At 38.5% G+C, this 21,372-nt stretch overlaps 2 protein-coding genes across 2 annotated transcripts in view; one reads left to right on the forward strand and one right to left on the reverse strand.

Annotated features, from left to right (window-relative positions):
• Positions 1-21,372, reverse strand: part of DNAH3 (dynein axonemal heavy chain 3) — a 168,412-nt gene that overhangs the window by 52,791 nt on the left and 94,249 nt on the right. The window contains exons 42-44 of the mRNA XM_044390223.3: positions 20,335-20,440; positions 17,883-18,012; positions 14,675-14,920 (exon numbers count right to left, since the gene is read on the reverse strand). Of these exons, the coding sequence (XP_044246158.1) occupies positions 14,675-14,920; positions 17,883-18,012; positions 20,335-20,440 (482 nt within the window). The remainder of the gene's footprint in view (positions 1-14,674; positions 14,921-17,882; positions 18,013-20,334; positions 20,441-21,372) is intronic.
• Positions 5,816-6,610, forward strand: LOC113267539 (40S ribosomal protein S6-like). The gene is given in 2 exon segments (XM_057314990.1): positions 5,816-6,087; positions 6,089-6,610. Coding segments are annotated over 2 exon segments (744 nt in total). The 5' UTR covers positions 5,816-5,848; the 3' UTR covers positions 6,594-6,610.

A 21,372-nucleotide genomic window follows, 5' to 3' on the forward strand; every position in this document is an offset into this window, starting at 1 on the left:
GGAGGGGGAAGGGCAGAGGGAGAGGGAAAAAGAATCTTAAGCAGACTGCGCTGAGCATGGAGCCCAATACAGGGCTTGATCCCAGGACCTTGAGATCATGACCTGAGCTGACACCAAGAGTCAGATGCTTAACTGACCGTGACACACATGTTCCCCAGTAAGGTTTTCTTTTAGATTCATTCATTCTGTCTGTCTGCCTTCCCTCTCTCTCTCTCTCTCTCTCTCTCATGTTCGTAGTTTCCATACCATTCTTGTTCTGATACAATCAGGAAAGTTCTTCTTGACATCTTTTCCAACATTATCTGAAGCCAGTTTATCTCCCCTACTTCCCCAACCACAATTCAAGGATTGGTGTGTGGCTTTCTTTTTGGTAGCATGAGGTTAACAGGGATTGGGTAAAAGGAAATACTCAATTGCCCTTGCTAGGAAACCTGGGTTCTACACTCTCTTTCTACAATTTGGCCAACTTTCCTGAATGAAACTATGGTTTCATTCTCAACCCAGCTAGCGACATGCCCCACACTTCTGTAGGATTCATCTCACAACCCTGATGCAGCACAGAGCTCTGGAAGATATAAACCCTGGTAGTTTCTCCCACCTGTACTAAGGTCCTACAGAAGCATGCAGGGGCTTCATGCCCAAGGGTTTCTCTCAGACATTGTTCGCATCTGCAAGCGCCACTGTAATCCGCTTTTCTCCACAGTGGTGATGACCAGTGAGAACTCTCAGTATTTTGTCAGCTCGCCACCTTTCCTCAACATCTCTCTTAGGAGGACGGTGGGGTGGTGGGTTCTGGGTTGGGAGATGCAGCATGCCGGATCTTGTGTTTCTCTTCTTGCCTACCACTTTTCAATGTTTATAGAATCAGGATGTTTTAATCAATCATTTTCTCTAGCTATTGCTGGGAAATTCTTAGGCTTAACTGTGTCATTGTTGTTTTTGTTCATTTCATTAGGTATTAAAGGAGGGAGCTCTGTTATCCTACATCACTCTGCAGCTTTACCTAGAAGTTAATCTGGCATAACGCTTTTAGAAAGCAATCTGGCATTATGCTTACAGAGCTACAAAAATGTTCTGTAGTCTAAGTCAGAAATCCCACTTCTGGGAATTTATCATAAGGAAATAATTCACAATGAAAATAATCTCTATACATGAGTATGCAGCACCATCTGTGATAGCAAAAATTTGGAAATAATTTACATGCCTCACATTAGGAGACCAGTCAAAATTATGTCTTATGAGATGAATGGATTATTTGCAAAAACTAAGTATTAACATAAAAAATGCTTTTAAGAAACAATGACAGATTGGGGTGCTTGGGTGGCTCAGTCAGTTAAGCATCTGCCTTCAGCTCAGGTCATGCTCTCAGAGTCCTGAGGTGCAGCCCCACTTTGGGCTCCTTGCACAGAGCGGAGTCTGCTTCTCCCTCTCCCTTTGTGCCCCCTCTTGCCGGCTAGTGCTCTCTCCCTCTCTCAAATAAGAAAGATCTTAAAAGAAAAAAAAGAATGACAGATGAAAATAGAATAAAAATAGAATATATGTCATTATGGTAACTAGGTAGAGAGCTGAAATCAGGGGGACAAGACAGAGAAAATTGTTTAAAAACTGAAATACTTGAGACAGGGTGGTATGAACAAAGAGATACTTTTTGGTCATTTTTACTTAATGGAATTGATTTTTTTGTACAATAAAAAAAGGAAACACTAAACGCATGAATCAGAAAAGTATTTGTCTCCCTTCCTTGGCTGATAGGATTAGCTAGAGCTAATTTGTGGCTTGATACAGGAACATTAAGGTCAAACAGAAAAGGTTCAACTGAGTAAAAGTAGATTTACTAGCTATGTGACCTTGGCTAAGGTTACCATTTGTACACCTGTAAAATGCCCTGATTTTATGTCAAGTTCAGAAAATCGCTGTAGAGGGTAAATGAGATACACGTGTCAAACATGTAGCATAGCTCTGAGCACACAGATAGGCACTGAGAAGATTTTTAGCTCTAGGTCTCTGGTTCTTACCAGAGCAAAGACTCCTGTTCACTCTGCACTGTGATTTTAACCCAAACTCTGGTCCAGCCACAAGGTAATTCTATTACCTCTGACCACCCCCTACTTCACCCTGTGCTCCTCTCTGACCCTTGAGAGAATAAGGTAAACTTTTCAACAATGAAGTGAGTTTTCAAGGGGCACATGGTGAACGGGCAAATAAAGTGAAATTTAGCACTTTCTGGACAAATAAGTCTCTGGGTTGACAAACAAGGATCCACATCAGATGATGGGAACCCAACCTTGAGAAAATCCCCAAAGGCCTATTTGCTTTCCTTAATATATGCTCCCCAGTGTAGTTCCTCCAGCATTTGTCTCAGAACTCCACTTATCCCACAGCTCCCGAGCATGAAAAGCCCAGAATACAATGTCCCGTAAGGTCAGGGGAGGCCTCCCTGGAGCTCTTACCATGAGAATTTTAACCTTGGGTCCTTGAGGAAAGACTAGAAAGGCATTTTAAGCTTTCTATGGTGGTAATAAGAAAGTGTACTCAGAGCCAGACACGAGAGGTCACATACGCCATGATTTCATATATATGAAATACCTGAAAAAGGCAAATATACAGAGAGCAGATGAGTGGTTGCCTGGGGCTAAAAAAGGGAACAGGGATTAATTGCAAACGGGCCTGAAGGATCTTATCAGGGTGATGAAAATGTTCTGAAATTGGATTATGGTGACAGTTGCACAACTATGCAAATTTACTAAAAACCACTCATTTGTACACTTACATGGGATAATTTTATGGTATGTAAATTATACCTCAATAAAGTTGCTATATATAAAAAAAGCATACTTGTACTTAAAACATGTCTTTTGATTCAAATGGGTTCTGTCTAGGAGCTTTGAAATTTCAAACTAAAATACTTATTAAGGCACAAGAGAAAGAAGTGGAATGATGTCACTGGAAAAAAAAAATCCCAGCAGAATTTACAGCTGGAATGGGAAATCTTACCGCAAAAGACTGCACGAGGAAAGGCAACAGAGGCCACCAGGAGGCACAGACTCAAGTTATATCCCACACAGAAAATTGGGTAGCTGTTCCATTGCCCTGCAGGTATTAATCTCGGAGGACTGTCTCATTTCCTCCTCACTAGACTTCTGTCTATAGCTGTAAGGGGCAGCAGGGTCCCAGTTCATAATGAGTAAGGAGGAGTCAGGCAGACCACTTTAGATTCAGTGAGATACGGTCTTCCAAAATAAAGAGCCACAGATGCCCCTCTGTTGAGGAACTTCCCTTTTCTAGAACGTTCACAGATGAAACAAATAGAAAAGGCTGCCTCCAACAGATGGCATTAGTTGATCATGTGGTCACTGGATGTTGGCCATCCTATTGTTCCTCACTCGAGAGCAGAGTTTACAGCATCTGGGTTTATTTTAAAAGTGTTATATGGGGGCGCCTGGGTGGCGCAGTTGGTTAAGCATCTGACTTTTGGTTTTGGCTCCGGGTCATGAAATGGAGCCCTGTTGTGTTGGTCTCTGCATTCAGAGGGGAGTCTGCTTAAGATTCTCTCTCCCTCTCTACCCCCTCACCCCTGTGCTCATGCATGCTCGCTCTCTTTCTCTCCCTAAAATAAATGAATAAATCTTAAAAAAAAAAAATAAAAGTGTTATATGAATATTATTTACCCTGATCATGTCCAAAAGCAGTGAGAATTTGGAAAAATAGCAGAAAGAGAGATGTATGATTACCATGTTGAAAAAGTAAATTTGTGGACAAATTTGCACTGATCAGTTGCAAGGTGTCATTGTAGTCTTATGAATGGCCCTTTCAGAACCAAACTTGCTTTTAAGTAAAGTAATTGCTGCAAAAGAAGGTACGAAGCAGCCAATTTGCAGTACATGTGGAAATTATGGTTTTTCTTATGCTGTATCAGTTGAGTAGGATGTGGAGTGGGGAGGCAAGGCCATCACAGTAGATAGGAGGTGTTACAGGGCAAAGTTACCTAGAAACTGAGTGGGAGCTGTTTAAATCACTAGCCCTCTAGCTGCAGAAGGAAAGGAAATATGTTGTCACAAAGTGGGCCAAGAATGGGGGCAAGGGCACTTCCTGTACCATCCTTACTGACACAAAGCATGAACAGATTGATCTGGAAGGATGAGGAAAGCAGAAAATAACCGTGAAAAAAAATACTGCAACATAAAGGAATACAATATGGAGATTATATCTTAAGAGTATACCTCTGAACCTTGCTTAATGTAAGACTCAAAACCAAATTTCAGGAAACTGTTTGGAATCCTAAATAGAGTACAAAAAGACACCATTTAAAAAAATTAAACAGGAAAAAAAAAGCCATAAGGAGGCTATGATAATAATGCAAGATGAGATTAAAAAAGGAAGATGGATGAGCTAATAGAGATGAGAACGGTGATGACAATGATGAGAAGACAGCAATAAAAATCACTAATATTTAACACTTTCTATACGCCATGCTTTTATTCTAAATGTGTTTATATGTGTTAACTCACTTAATTTTTAAAATTTTATTTATTTATTTATTTATTTATTTATTTATTTATTTATTTATTTGACACAGAGAGAGAGAGCATGAATGGGGGAGGGAGAGAGGGAGAGGACCTCAAACAGACTCCATGCTGAGTGTGGACCCTGATGTGGGGCTCAGTCCTAACTCTAAGATCATGACTGAGCTGAAATCAAGAGTCAGAAGCCTAACCAACTAAGTCATCCATGCACCTCATGAACTCATTTAATTCTTACAAGAACACCATGACTGCATACTATTATTATTGTCCCCATTTTATAATTGAGGAAACTGAGAGGGGATAGGCAACTTCCTTCAGGCTGACTAGTTAAGTACTGGAGGCAGGATTCGAACCCTGGCAATGTGACTTGCTCTTAGTCATTACACTAAGAAAGGATAACAAGGAAACAAAAGATAACAACAGCAGAACTAAAATCATTCAAGGCAGTAAAAGCATAACTGAAGTTGTGGGTGACATATTAAGATGAAAAAATAATCTATCTTAAAAGGGCAAAAACACAAAAATAAGAAAAGAGATGATATATATGGAAGCCAGACAATAAAGCTTTCCCTCAGTGACGATGACAGAAAGGACTCATCACAATCCAGGGAAAATAAACAAAAGGAAACCTACATCTAAAGTCTGTTAAAAAACAAAACAAAACCCTACAACAGAGCATTAAAAAAAGAACACAAACAAACCAATCAGAACATAGGAAAAACAAACAGCTGCTATATATATAAAATTCAATCTCACTTATAGTTAAAAAGAGAAATTAAAATTAGAGACCATTTTCATACTACAAATGTGAACAGAACACCAAAATACATGAGGCAAAACTGGTAGGATGGCAAAAATAATAGAAAAATCCAATATTACAGTTGGAGACTTCATCCCCCCTCTATCTGTAATTGACAGATAGCAGGCAGAAAATGAGTGAGGATATAGTTAGACTGAACAGCAGCATCACCATCAACTGGACCAGAATACATATTTCTCAAGATCACATGGAACATTCTCCAAGAGATATCACATTCTGGGCCATAAAACACACCTTAAAAAATTTAAAGAGTAGAAATCATGCAGTAGGGCACCTGGGTGGCTCAGTCGGTTAAGCATCTGCCTTTGGCTCAGGTCATGATCCCAGGGTACTGGGATCAAGTCCTGCATCTGGCTCCCTGCTTCTGCTTCTCCCTCTACCCCTCCCCCTGCTTGTGATCTTGCTTTCTCTCCCTTATGCGTGCTCTTTCTCTCAAATAAATAAAGTCTTAAAAAAAAAAAGAGCTCTTTTTCGTGGCGCCTCGGAGGCAGTAGGCTGCTTCAGGATGAAGCTGAACATCTCCTTCCCAGCTACTGGCTGCCAGAAACTCATTGAAGTGGATGATGAACGCAAACTTTGTACCTTTTACGAGAAGCGTATGGCCACAGAAGTTGCTGCTGATGCTCTGGGTGAAGAATGGAAGGGTTATGTGGTTCGAATCAGTGGTGGAGATGACAAACAAGGTTTCCCCATGAAGCAGGGTGTCTTGACTCATGGCCGTGTCCGCCTGCTGCTGAGTAAGGGCCTCCTGCTATAGGCCAAGGAGGACTGGAGAGAGAAAATGCAAATCTGTACGGGGTTGCATTGTGGATGCCAATCTCAGTGTTCTCAACTTGGTCATTGTAAAAAAAGGGGAGGATATTCCTGGACTCACTGATACTACTGTGCCTCGTCGCCTGGGGCCCAAAAGAGCCAGCAGAATCCGCAAGCTTTTCAATCTCTCTAAAGAAGATGATGTCCGCCAGTATGTTGTGAGAAAGCCCCTAAACAAAGAAGGTAAGAAACCTAGAAACAAAGCGCCCAAGATTCAGCATCTTGTTACTCCGTGTGTCCTCCAACACAAACGTCAGCGTATTGCTTTGAGGAAACAGCGCACTAAGAAAAATAAGGAAGAGGCTGCAGAATATGCTAAACTTTTGGCCAAGAGAATGAAGGAGGCCAAAGAAAAACACCAGGAACAGATTGCCAAGAGACGGAGGCTGTCCTCTCTGAGAGCTTCTACCTCTAAGTCTGAGTCCAGTCAAAAATGAGATTTTCTGAGAGTGACGCAAGAGAAATAAAAGATAAAATGAACTTGTGGGACTCCATCAAGATAAAAAGCTTCTGCACAGCCAAGGAAACAGTCAAAAAAACTAAGAGGCAGCCCATGGAATGAGAGAATATATTTGCAAATGATGCTACAGATAAAAGACTGGTATCCAAGATCTACAAAGAACTTCTCAAACTCAATACACAAGAAACAAATAAACAAATCATAAAATGGGCAGAAGATATGAACAGACACTTTTCCAATGATGACATACAAATGGCTAACAGACACATGAAAAAATGTTCAAAATCATTAGCCATCAGGGAAATTCAAATCAAAACCACACTGAGATACCACCTTACGCCAGTTAGAATGGCAAAAATTGACAAGGCAAGAAACAACAATTGCTGGAGAGGATGTGGAGAAAGGGGATCCCTCCTACATTGTTGGTGGGAATGCAAGTTGGTACAGCCACTCTGGAAAACAGTGTGGAGGTCCCTTAAAAAGTTAAAAATTGAGCTACCCTATGATCCAGCAATTTCACTACTGGGTATTTACCCCAAAGATACAGACATAGTGAAGAGAAGGACCATATGCACCCCAATGGTCATAGCAGCATTGTCCACAATAGCTAAATCATGGAAGGAGCAGAGATGCCCTTCAACAGATGACTGGATTAAGAAGATGTGGTCCATAGACACAATGGAATATTATTCAGCTATCAGAAAGAACGATTTCTCAACATTTGCTGCAACATGGATGGCACTGGAGGAGATAATGCTAAGCGAAATAAGTCAAGCAGAGAAAGACAACTATCATATGGTTTCTCTCATCTATGGAACATAAGAACTAGGAAGATCGGTAGGGGAAGAAATCGATAAAGAAAGGGGGGGTAATCAGAAGGGGGAATGAAGCATGAGAGACTATGGACTATGAGAAACAAACTGAGGGCTTCAGAGGGGAAGGGGGTGGGGGAATGGGATAGGCTGGTGATGGGTAGTAAGGAGGGCACGTATTGCATGGTGCATTGGGTGTTATACGCAACTAATGAATCATCGAACTTTACATCAAAAACCAGGGATGTACTGTATGGTGACTAACATAATATAATAAAAAAATATTATTATAATAAAAAAAAGAAATCATGCAGTATATACTTTCAGACCACAATGCAATTAAACTAGGAATCAGTAACAAAAAGATAGCTGGAAGATCACCCAAATACTTTAAACAACGGACTTCTAAATAACACATGAATCAAAGAAAAGTCTCAGGAGAAATTTTAATATATTTGAAGTAAATGAAAATGAAAATACAACTTTTCAAAATCTGTGGGATGCAGTGAAAGACGTGCTTAGAGAGAATTTTATAGCATTGAAAGCATATATTAGAAAAGAAGAAAGGTCTAAAATCAATAATCTAAGCTTCCATCTTAGGAAACTAGGACATGAAGAGCAAATTAAATCCAAAACAAGTAGAAGAAAATAAATAATAAAAATCAGAGCAGAAATAAAGGAAACTGAAAACAGAAGATTAACAGATAAAAATCAACAGAACCAAAAGCTATTTCTTTGAAAAGATTAATAAAATTGATAAACCTCTAGCCAGGCCAACCAAAAAAAAAAAGAGAGAGAGAGAGGAGATACAAATTACTAATATCAAAAATGAAAGAGGAACATCACATCCCGACTGATACCTGGGACATTAGGAGGATAATAAAGGAATATTAGGAACAACTCTATGACCACAAATTTGATAACTTAGATGAAATAAAACAATTCCTTGAAAGACATGATCTACCCAAAACTCACATAAGGAGAAATAGATAATTTGAATAGAATGATATCTATTTAAAAAATTGAATCAACCATTAATAATCTTCCGAAAGAGAAAGCACCAGGCCCAGATGATGAATTCTACTAAACATTTAAGGAAAAAAATTATACCAATTTCCTACAATCTTCTCCAGAAAATAAAAGCATATTTATTTTATGAGGTCAGCATAACCTTGATTCCCAAAACCAAGATACTACAAAAAAGGAAGACCAAAGATAATATCTCTCATCAAAACAGATGCAAAAATCCTTAACAAAATATTGGCAAATCAAATCCAACAATATATTTTTTAAAACTACACACCACAACCAAGCAAGATTTATTCCAGGTATGTAAGGCATAAAATCAATTAATGTAATCCATTACAGAAACAGGCTAAAGAAGAAAAAAAATCACATGATCGTATCAATAGATCAGAAAAAGCATCTGACAAAATCCAACACCCATTTATGATAAAAACTCTCAGTAAATTATGTATAGAGGGGGAACTTCCTCAACTTGATAAAGAACATCACTAAACATCTACAGCTAACATCCTACTTAGTGTTATCAGGAACAAGATACTTCCTAGTATCTAGTTCAGGAACTAGATAAGGATGCCCCCTCTCATCACTCCTATTCAACATCATACAGGAAGTCCTAGCTTATGCAATAAGATTTTTTAAAAAGGGTAATAAAAGATTGGGAAGGAAGAAATAAAACTGTGTTTGCTGATGGCATAATTATCCATTCAGGAAATCCCAAAAGAATCAACCAAACACTACTAGAACTTGTAAGTGATTATAGCAAGGTTGTAGGATATAAGGTTAATATACAAAAGTCAAGTGCTTTCCTAGATAATCAGAAACGAAAAATAAGAATTTGAAGTTAAAATCATAATACCATTTACATTAGTACCAAAAATATGAACTACTTGGTATAAATCTAATAAAAAAGGTATAAGAGCTATATGAGGAAAACTACAAAATGCTGGTGAAGGAAATAAAAAAGATCTAAGTAAATGAAGACAGAATCCATGCTCATGTATAGGAAAACTCAAAATTGTTCAGATGCTAGTTCTTTTCAACTTGATCTATAGCTTCAACACAATCCCGATAAAAATCCTGGCCACTTATTCTGTAGGTATTGACAAACTGATTTTAACGTTTCTGTGGAGGAGTGCCTGGGTGGCTCAGTTGTTAAGCATCTGCCTTTGGCTCAGGTCATGATCCCGGGGTCCTGGGATTGAGCCCCTCAGTCGGGCTCCCTGCTTGGGTTGAGCCTGCTTCTCCCTCTCCCTCTGCCTGCTGCTCCCCCTGCTGTGCTCTCTCTGTCCAATAAAGAAATAAATAAATAAAATCTTTTTTTAAAAAATGCAGTTTCTATGGAAAGGTAATATATCTAGAATAGCCAACAAAATATTGAAGGATAACAAAGTTGGAAGACTTATACTATCCAATTTCTAGACTTACTATGAAGCTATAGTAATTAAGACAGTATGGTATTGGTAAAAGAATAGACAGATCAGTAGAACAGACTAGAGAATCCAGATATATGCCCACACACAAATACAGTCAAGTGATTTTTGACAAAGGAGCAAAGACAATTCAGTGGAGAATAGTCTTTTTAAAAACTGGCCCTGGAACAAGCAGACATCCATAGACAAGCAATCAAAAAGAACCTAGACACAGATCTTACAAATTTCACAAAAATTAATTTGAAATGGATGATAGATTTATTTATGTATTACTTTTTAAAAGATTTTATTTATATATTTGACAGTGAGAGAGAGAGAGAGAGAGCACAAACAGGGGGAAGAGCAGAGGGAGAAGCAGGCTTGCCGCTGAGCATAGAGCCTGATGCAGGATTTGATCCCAGGACCCTGCATCATCCTGGGACTATGACCCAAGCCGAAGGCAGATGCTTAACTGACTGAGACACCCAGGCACCCCTGGATGATAGATTTAAATGCAAAACACAAAACTATAATACTTCTAGAAGATAACATAGGGAAAAACCTAGGTAACTTTGGGTTTGGTACTGATTTTTTAGATACAACACAAAAAGCATGACCTATGAAAGAAAAAAATTGATAAAGTAGACTTCATTAAAATTCAAAACTTATGCTCTATGGAAGATACTGTTAAGAGAATGAGAGTGTGGGAGAAATATCTGTAAAACATGCATCTGATAAAAGACTTATATCCAAAATATACAAAGAACACTTAAAACTCAACAATAAGAAAACAAGCAATCTAATTAAAAAATGAGTGAAAGATCTGAACAGCAACTTCCCAAAGAAGATATACAGGTGGCAAATAAGAATATGAAAAGATGCTCAAAGGGCACCTGGTTGGCTCAATCAGTACAGTGTGCAACTCTTGATCTCGGGGTTATAAGTTTGAGCCCCATATTGGGTAAAGGGACTACTTTAAAATAAAAAATATTTTTAAAAAAGATGCTCAGCACCATATGTTATTAGGGAATTGCAAATTAAAACAAGATACCACTACACACCTACTAGAATGGCTAAAATCCAAAACCGACTACACCAAATGCTGAGGCAGATATAGAGCAAAAAGAACTCTCATTCATTGCTGGTAGGGATGCAAAATGGTGTAACTGCTTTGGAAGACATATTTGACAGTTTCTTACAAAGTTAAACACAGGCTTTGATGCAGTAATCATGCTCCTAGGTATCTACCAAACGAATTGAAAACTTATATCCATGCAAAAACCTTTACATGAACGTTTATACCTGCTTTATTTTAAATTTCCCCAAATTGGAATAAGCTAAAATGACCTTTAATAGGTGAATGGATAAATAGCTATACGATAGAATATCATTCACTGATAAGAAGAAATAAGCTATCAAGGCACACAAAGATGTAAAATGTCTTACATGCATATGCCTAAGTGAAAAAAGACAATCTGAAAAGACTACACACTGTATGATTCCAACTATATCACATCCTGAAAAGGGTGAAACTATACTGAGAGGGAAACAATCAATGGTTGCCAAGAGTTAAGGGGAAGGAGGGATGAATAGGTGGAGCTGGGGGTTTTCTAGGGCAATGTTCAACTATTCTTTATGATACTGTAATGGTGAAGAGATGATATTACTTGTCAAAACCCTTAAAAGTATACAACACAGCGAAAATGTAAACTATGGACTTGACTTTAATAATAATTTATCAATATTGGTTCATCAATTGTAACAAGTGTACCACACTAATGCAAGATGTTCATAATAGGGAAACTAGGAGGGGGGGTGGTTTGAGAAAGGGGCATGTAGGAACTCTGTACTTTATGCTCATTTTTTCTATAAACCTAAACTGCTCTAAAATTATAGTCTATTAAAATATTTTTTACAAAGAGAAGAAAGTTAAAATGAAATAGCATTTTCACATTTCAAGTTGCCCAAGAGTTTAAAAAATGGTAATACTCAGGATTGGTTAAGGCATGGGGGAAATTTCGTGATCAAAAGCTTTAAAATTTTATTAGGAAATTATCCTAATAATCATGGGTTAAGCAAGTAGGTAGCCACCAGAACATTGTTCATCACAATGTTGTTAATATTAGCAAAAACTAAAAAATAAAGAAAACAAGAGCAGAACAATCCCATGTTTGAAAAAATAAATCTATATGTACATATATGCATAGGGAAATGTCTAAAAGGATGGTTATCAAAATGTTAGTAGTGGTTGTCTCTTTAAAAATATGTATCTTTTGGGACGCCTGGGTGGCTCAGTCAGTTAAATGGCTGCCTTTGGCTCAGGTCATGATCCCAGAGTCCTGGAATCAAGTCCCGCATTGGGCTCCTTGCCTCTCCCACTGCCTGCTGCTCCCCCTGCTTGTACTCTCTCTCTCTTAGACAAGGAAAGAAATAAAATCTTTAATATATATTTTTTATTATATATATTTTTTATTATATAAGCTATTCATATTTTTTTCTAAAAAAAATCAAGAATGCATTTCACACTCAGTGTAGCTATTATGAAAAAAAAACAAAACAATACATGAGAAATTGGAATTCCTGTGCATTGCTGGTGGGAATGTAAAATGGTACAACCACTATGGAAAACACTGTGGCAATTCCTCACAAACTTAAACACAGCATTATCATATGATCTATAAATTCCATTTTCGAGCATACAGCTTAAAGAAATGAAAACAAGAGACTCAAACAAATATTTGTATACCCATGCTTAGAGCAGCATTATTCATAATAGCTAAAAGGTGAGAGCAACTCAAGTGTCCATCGACAGATGGATAGAGAAACAAAATGTGGTATATACACACAATGGAATATTATTCAGCCTTCAAAAGGAAGGGAATTCTGACATGCTACAGCGTGGGTGAACTCTGAAGACATTACTAAGTGAAATAAACTTGTCAGGGAAGGACAGATACTATATGATTCCACTTACATGAGGTACCTAGAGTAGTCAAATTTACAGAGACTGAAAGTAGAATGGTTGTTGCCAGGGGGAGAGAGGGAGAGGGAAATGGGGAGTTAGTGTTCACAGAACATGGAGTTTTAGTTTGTGAAGATAGCAAAAATTTCTGGAGATTAAATGGTGGTTATGATTGCCCAACAATGTATAACACTGCTGAACTGTACACTTAAAAATGGTTAAAAAGGTAAACTTTTATGTTATGCATATTTTAGCACAATAAAAAATAATCTTCTAAACCAAAGAACAAGTAAAAGATGAAGGAAAGAGTGGAGGAGGAAGAGAAAAAGAAGAAAGAAAGAAAAAAGGGGGTGCCTGGGTGGCACAGACAGTTGGGCGTCTGACTCTTGGTTTCAGCTCAGGTCATGATCTCAGAGTCATGAGACCAAGCCCCGTGTCAGGCTCCATGCTCAGTGCAGTCTGCTTGGGTTTCTCTCTCCCTCTCCCTCTGCCCCCCCCACTCTCTCTCTCAAATAAAGAAAATAAATATATATTTTAAAAAAGAAAGAAAAAAGAATGAATGTACTGCTATCTAACTAAAGGTCCAGGGCCTCTATGCAGTTCATCTGATAGGTGACCATATCACATAAAGTACGCCACTTGTGCTGAGGAAAGACTGCGTAGGGGGCGGTGACGCCTACTTATTCATTCATTTATTATGATTATTTTGGAAAGTTTTAAACATAAATACTGAAAACATTGTACAGCAAACATTTGTATACCTCTCTCCTAGATTTTACCGTTAGTTTTTACTTGTTTTATCATATACCCGTGTCTCTATCCATCCATTAAGCCATCTTATGTTTTGGAGAGATTTCAAAGTAAATTGTATACATCTAAACACTTCTCCATAAACTTCAGCATTTATATCACTTATTCTTCGATATTTGCTTATGTTTTTTTCTCAATATTAAATTTACATACAATGAAATGCACAAATCTTACGTGTATATTCACTGAGTTGACAAATGCACGTATCTAGTATAAACCAAATCTCTCTCCATATATATATCACTATCACTCCAGAAGTTATTTCATAGCCCTTCAGATACTATTGTATAATCACAAAAAGTAAAGCTATTTGGCAAGAATTTATAGTATGATGCCCTTTTTGGTACAGAAATACAGAAAAAAAAATGGAAGAAAAAATATCAAAAGTGATTATTTCGGGGTAGGTGGATTACCATTGGTTTTTATTTTCTGTAATTTCCTTCTCTGTATTTTCTAAATTTTATATATTATTATGGTGGTAAGGAAAAAAAAACAGTAAAAACTACTTTAAAAAATCTTTCAATCTTTTAGTAAATGATGTCACACATAGACTATTTAGTCATTAAAGTGATTATTTTGAAGATAACGTATATGGAAAAAATGGAAACATTTCAATATGATATTAGAATACAATGACAAAATCACAACAAATATTAATGTCATAATCACCATGATATGATGAATGTAAACACATAGAATAGGACTAGAAGGGAATAAGAAAAACATAAGTGCTATATTTCTCATTCTATCTCCTGGAGCCTGTTTGATGGAATTAAGGGTAATTTTTGAAAAAAAAAAAAGTTTTATCAAATTTTCTAAGTGAAAACAATAGTTAAAACATCCCATAAGGCCCTGACTTCAGGGCGATCCATCTCTTACATATGTGGGTCAGATCAGAAGACCTGAACCCAATCAGGCAAGCTACAAAATCTCCCCCTGCCTTTGTAAAGCTTTTAATTGGGCCACATGTTTTGGTTGGATTTGAAACCATATGATCCAAATTATTAGAGCAAGAAAAAACAAACAGGTACTAAGTTACCTTTTTCTGGAAAGATGTTGTTTTTGGTGAGTTTGACGCTTTTGGGCCTTGGATTGTTATCATCCATACCCATGATTAGGTTGCGGAAAAACACATCAAATTTCTTTCTGCTGTCCGCATTGATGGTGCCCGCCACGGTCCACACCAAGGCAAAGAGGAATAGACCTTGCAGCCAGAGAAAGATCTGTTGGCTTGTCAGGCCCTCATGTAATTCACTTTCCTCCTCATCTATTTCCTTGATTTCATCTAAAAACAAGGAAAAGGAACCTCAGGAGAAGCTGCATATATCCACTTACACATAGATCTAAACAATGTAAACTGGGTGGTCTTGCTGTGAGGGTCCTGGGGAGGGGACTGATAGTGGCTGAGTGGCCATGACCTGCCAGATCATTTATCCACATATGTTTTTTGCTAGTTTCTAATTATTTTTCTATTTTTTTTTCTATTTTTTAAGTAGGCTCCATGCCCAGCATGGAGCTCAATTTAGGGTTTGAACTCACGATCCTGAGATCAAAACCTGAACTGAAATCAAGGGTTGGACACAACCAACTGAGCCACACAGTCACCCCTTTTCTTATTTTTTTTACATATGTTATTATATATTTTAACATATTTTTATATATATATTATATATATATATACTTTATATATATATTTTTTATAATTTTTTTCTAATTCTGAAAGGACATAGGAGTCAACCCAAAGGAGCTCTCAATGGCTGAAGACATTGGAGGAACAAAATAATTACAGCATTGGATTATAATCCATGGAATAAAATAAATATCCATGAGTCCATACTTTAATTAGTAAATAACTGAATTAGCAAATATATAGGGAAGAATAGTTCTTCCTCACAGAAGAATTCTAGTCAGTAAATGTGAAGAAATACATGTAGAAATGGAAGCTTAGCATTAGGCAAATGCCACTGTTGTAACCGTGGTAGGCAAGACCCACCAATGGAGGTTAAAATCAGTGGGTGCAAATTTGAGGAGTAATAGGATATTTGCATAGTTTCAAATTATCTTCCCCCAAATACTTTTTAATGATGAAGGAAAGCCAGTAACATTACAGTAGAGAGATGTGGCTCTGGCCAAAGTTAACTTTGACTAAGAGACTTTACCAGTCATAAGATCTGTCAACATCATGTACCCCCTGATGAGGCACTGAGAAGGATGCATCATTGCTTTTGTGGTATTCTTACTGCAAAAGCATAACCCCAATCTAATTATGAGAAAACATGAGGTAAACTTAAATTGAGAGACATTCTATAAAATAACTGGCCAGTATTTATCAAGTGACAAAGTTATAAAAGACTAGGAAAGGGGCATTCAGCTGGTTCAGTTGGTGGAGCATGTGACTCTTGATCTCAGGGTCATGAAGCCCCATGTTGGATGTAGAGTTTACTCAAAAAAAAAAAAAAAAAAAAAAAAAAAGACAAGGAAAGACTGAAGAATTGTCATAGATTGGAAGAGACGAATAAGATACAACAATTAAAAAAAATGTGACCCCCTGAATTGGATCAGAATTGGAACAGAATTGGAACAGAAAAAGGACATTTAGGAAAAACTGGTAAAATTCAAATAAAGTCTGTAGTATAGTTAATAGTATATAATATCAATGTTAATTTTTTTGTAATTTTTTAAAGATTTTATTTATTTATTTGAGAGAGAGAGAGAAAGAGAGAGAGTTAGCGTACAAGCAGGGGGAGTGGCAGGCAGAGGGAGAGGGAAAAGAAGGTTTCCAGTGGAGTGGGGAGTCTGATGCAGGACTAGATCCCAGGACCCTAGGATCATGACCTGAGCCAAAGGCAGACACTTAACTGACTGAGCCACCCAGGTGCCCCTCACTGTTAATTTTCTTATTCTGATCATTGTGCCTTGGTTATATAAGATGTTAACATTAAAGGAAGCTAGGTGAAGGGATATGTGACTCAATATACTCTTTCAGCAATTTTTTGCAAGTCTAAAATTATTTTAAAATAAAAGGCTAAAAAATGTATTTATTATTCCTTATCTCAAGGCCTTGCTGATCATAGTTACCATGCTCTTGCAATTTAGCATTGACAGAATAAAAAGTTAGGGCTCTGAAATCAGGTATGTGTGCATTCAAATCCAGTTCCCAGTTGTTAGTAGTTGTGTGTCTTTCACAGCACTCCTGATAAGGACTCATGGTTAGAGATTTGGGAAGGCAAGAGATTAGGTCACTCAGTGTTGGGGACAATGAGTCCATTTCTCATGAGATGTCTTCTTTTCTGGAAATACTACACAAGGACAGGAAACAGAGCTTGGGAAAATACTCAAAATTTACAACTAATGATGCAAATATATGGCATTGTATACAGTTAGTGTGCTTTTGAAAAAAAATGCCTGTAATTTTAACTTCAAGAAAATCACATAATGTTTAGCCAAAGAAAGTCTTCACTCAACTGTTCACCATGTTATATTTTTTTATCTGCACCCATAATGCTTTTGGAAGAAATGAGCTGAGAAAACGTTCATGTAAGAGGAGTTGTAGGATGATCCATCTTGAGTTTGAATTGTGTGTCATCTTGAGAGAAATGGCATGCAATAAAAGTTCTCCAAATCGACACATCTTTGGACATTTTCCGCAGAATTCAATGAAATTTGATTTATGTGAGATAGTCACAGAGAACTTCTCCAGGTCCATTAAACAAACGGTGCTATGATTTATGTACTTCCCATGCCCTAGAGAAGATTCCCTAGTTTTGTAGAGTGTTGTGATCAGTTCTCTTAACAGTGTAACCATGTATTTTGTGAATTTAGATTTTTTAAGTTTTCTCAGCACGGGAAAGTTTTCAGTCTTATTTTTTTCAGGATCTTTTTTTTCCTCAGATACATGCACATGTATCATCTGAATTCATTTCCCTCCAGGATATTTTAGTTAGGTAAAGAGGGAAAGAAATTGTTATTCCCATTATATGGATGAAGACCCTAACCCGAGAAAGAGTGGGGTAAACTGCATAAAAATACCCAGGAAATCAATCCAAGATTAAGGGTAAATTCAAAACACATGGACTCTTTCCACTAAACTCTACTATCTACACTCTAAACGCTTGCTTGTTCTAGACCAAAATTCTGGTCTCAGTGTAACTCATGGAGGTGGGGAGAATAGGAGGGATGGGGAACAGAAGAAATATCCTGCACTTACCCCACCTTCATTTGGCTTAAGAATTTTAGGTAGCACGTACCAAACAGGGAGGAATACAGTCTCATCATTGAGAAGGCAAGGTGGATGGGAGATGTTTGGACCACAAATTTACACTGAAGGCGAATAAATTCCAGGCAGGGCTGGACGAGCCACATGAACATGTCATTGACCTGAAGGTAGAAATGAAATGTGAAGAGATGTTATCAAAAAAATGAGTTTAAGACCAAGGGCATGGTACAACTCTGGAAGGCTGGAGATGCTGGTAAGTTTGCTGATTATTTTTGAGTATATCAGGGAAAAGATCACACCAAACCTTCTGACTCTAGCTTCCTATTAATGGACTGTGCAGCCCACAGGCCATCCCCACCCCTCCCATTTCACTGCCCAGAGCTGGATACTCACAGAGGCTTGGAACTACTGTGGGTCCGCTGCAAGATGCAGGAAAAACTTTAGGACCCAGACTGGGTATCTGACTTGCTTGTACAAAAAATGTTAGGAATTCTAAATAAGATTTTCAAATGACTGTTCTGCATTTGTAAGGTTGGACTCCTGTATGAAGTGGCCACGGGAAGTGCAAAGCTAAGTTTGGGGCTCGTTTTCAGTTATTCTCTATATGTACTTACTTGTGAGTAAAATGATTCTTGTCTCTGCTCCCCACCCAAGTTAGTCTTTAAAAAATTCCTCCTTTATCCTCTTATTTGAGTGTTTTTTTCATTTTTGTGGCTGTCACTGTAAATTATCTTAAGTCATTTTTTTGGAAGTAGGCAGGTCATCACTAAACAAATACATTAATAGATGTGTATATATGTGGATACAAATCTTTATTATAAATGCATAGACACATTTATGTGTATACGAATATCCATGTGTATATGGATATGTTGTATATTCATCCAGCCAACAAATATTTATTGAGCATCTGCTAACTGCGGTGTTGTAGGTGCTGGGGATAAGCAATTGACAAGATAGACAAGATCCCTGCCCTCGTGGAGATTACTGAGGGGCAGGGAAGACAAACAATAACTAAACAAGCAACGAATAAATAAAATACTTACAAGTCATGGAAAGTCCTAGCAGGAAACAAACAAAGGTTTTACAATAGGGAATAACAGGGAGGGTTTAAGAGGGTGGTCAGGGAAGGCTTCTTAGAGGAGGAGGCCTTTATGTTGAGACCTGGATGATGAAGGTGAATCACACGAGAAAATGGGACAACATTTTCAGAAAGAGGAAGAAAAGTTGCAAAAGCCTTGAGTTGACGAAACTTGGGCTCTTACAAGAATGGGAACAAAGCACAAGGGTGGCAGGGTAATGAGATGAAGAAGAGGGTAGGTGATGAAGTTGGAAAGGTGGGCAGGGCCAGATTACAGCCTCAGAGGCCCTGATAAAGACGTTAGACTTTCAGAGGCCCCTGGGTGGCTCAGGTGGTTAGGCGTCTGACTCTTGATTTCGGCTCAGGTCATGATCTCAGGGTTGTGGGTTGGAGCCCTCTGTCGGGCTCTGTGCTCAGTGGGGAGTCTGCTTCTTTCTCTCTCTCCCTCTGCCCCTCCCCCTGCTTGAGCGCGCAGGCGTGCGTGCGCTCTCTCTCTCTCAAATAAATAAATAAAATCTTAAAAAAAAAAAAAGTTAGACTTTGAGCTAAGGAAAATGAGGAGTCCCTGAAGGCTTCCTGTGCATGTGCGTAGATTGGTCTCTGGATGTGCATACAGGCATGTATCTGTATAAATGTATGTGATTATATACATTGTACATATATATAAATGGGACAGGAATGGGGCCATCCTACATAGCTCACCAGAATGTTTCTGCAGTGGGGTGAGAACCCAACTATATCTTTCTTGGCTTCTTCAATGGGAAACTTTCCTAGGGAACTCTACCAGCACAGGCAAAGACAAGAGGCACCAAAGCCTGGGTTCTCCCTTCCTGCTTCCCTGGTCTGAGACTATGCTCGGGTACCCACCTAACCTGAATGTTCACCCCTCTTTTAGGAAGGGAAGAAGGAGATAGATACTCTTAGTAGCTGCAATACAACTTTTCTGAACTGGTTGCAGCATCCTAGCTGTAGGAGGTATGGAGTCGAGGTCACCAGAATGGGGAGTGGCTGTACAGAGCGGAAGACAGCTCTTTCTAACCTGGCCTATCTTTAGAGCAACTTCTAGAGACATTTCTGCAAGTAGGGCAATGGGGCAAGGTGCGACATTCCATCCACCATGTAGAATGTTTCTCAAGCATCAGAATTCTCCAGCGGGGAGACAGGGAGAGATGGAGAAGGCAGAAGGAGAAAATGACCATACTATCCCATTCTTGTCACAGGGAGAAGAAAGCTGGAAAAATGTCAGGCAGTCAGGAAGTAAGGTAACTAGAGACAGGCAGGGAATTCCCTGCGCCTTGTTGCATCCTGGAATTAGGAAGATGAGGTTGTGCCTAGAAGGCCTTAGTAATGAGGAGTAGGGAGACAGGGAGGGAGGGGAAGGAAAGGAACGTGATGGTCTCACCAATTCCTTGTGCTCCTCAGTGAGGCTAGCGGGCAGGGTGTCCATGTATGAGTCCTTCAAGGGTTTCCAGCCTAGTTGATGGGGCTCCATGTAGATCATTCCACACCTGGTAGGCACAAAGAGAGGACCAGCCTGGTCCACATTTGGGTTCCCAAGCACACAGAGGTGAGGTAAATACAGGTAGTCATGGTAAGGTAAGGGGCTGGAGTTTGGGTTGGGGCACAGACCCTCACCAGCTCCAGTCTAAAGGGAAGGTGCCCAGATTTTGTCAGGAAAGGATGGAGACCAGTGATAATAGCTGGGGCTTGGGAGTTAGAGAGACCTGGGTTCAAATCCCAGCCCTAGATTCTACTATCTGAGTAACCCTGGGCAAGGTGTCTTTATTGCCTCTGAAATTCTATGTCCTTGTCGTAAATAAAGAAATATAAAAAATATGCAGTTCATAAGGTTATTATAGTGGTTAAATAAGAAAATGCCAATAAATAATTCAGCACCATTTCCAGGACATAGAAAATTCTTAATCCATGGAAATTATTGACAGTACCATTAGTATGTACTGATATTTTATGTAGTACATGTTTGGTTTTTTTTTTCCCCATTCTGTTACATCTACGTCCTTGCTCTCTTGTCTGTTACTAATACGGCTGCCATTTATTGAGTATCTACTGCATGTCAGGCACTAAGCTAGGTCCTAATGGACTTTATCTCTAAATATTCTTTTTAATGGTCACATTTTTAGATATGAGGAGAGTGTGGCTCAGAGAGGCTGAGTGACTTGGAAGCGGTAACACAGTTAGACATCGGCATGGTCAGGGTGGGAGCCCAAGTTAGTCTAACTTGCCATTGCTCCTTCTACTTCCTGATACTGATTTTTGGAATGTGGACTGATTTTTATGTTTTTATGAACTTCAAGCATACGGGATTAGATTAATTATCATCCTTGGCACACTACTATTAGCCCATCATGACCTTTCTTAGTTAATTGTTTTCAATAATGTACTGAGTGCCCATGAGCCCACCTCCCAGACAGAAGCTAGG

This window comes from Ursus arctos, unplaced genomic scaffold (genome assembly GCF_023065955.2).
Source record: "Ursus arctos isolate Adak ecotype North America unplaced genomic scaffold, UrsArc2.0 scaffold_2, whole genome shotgun sequence".
Classification (NCBI taxonomy): domain Eukaryota; kingdom Metazoa; phylum Chordata; class Mammalia; order Carnivora; family Ursidae; genus Ursus; species Ursus arctos.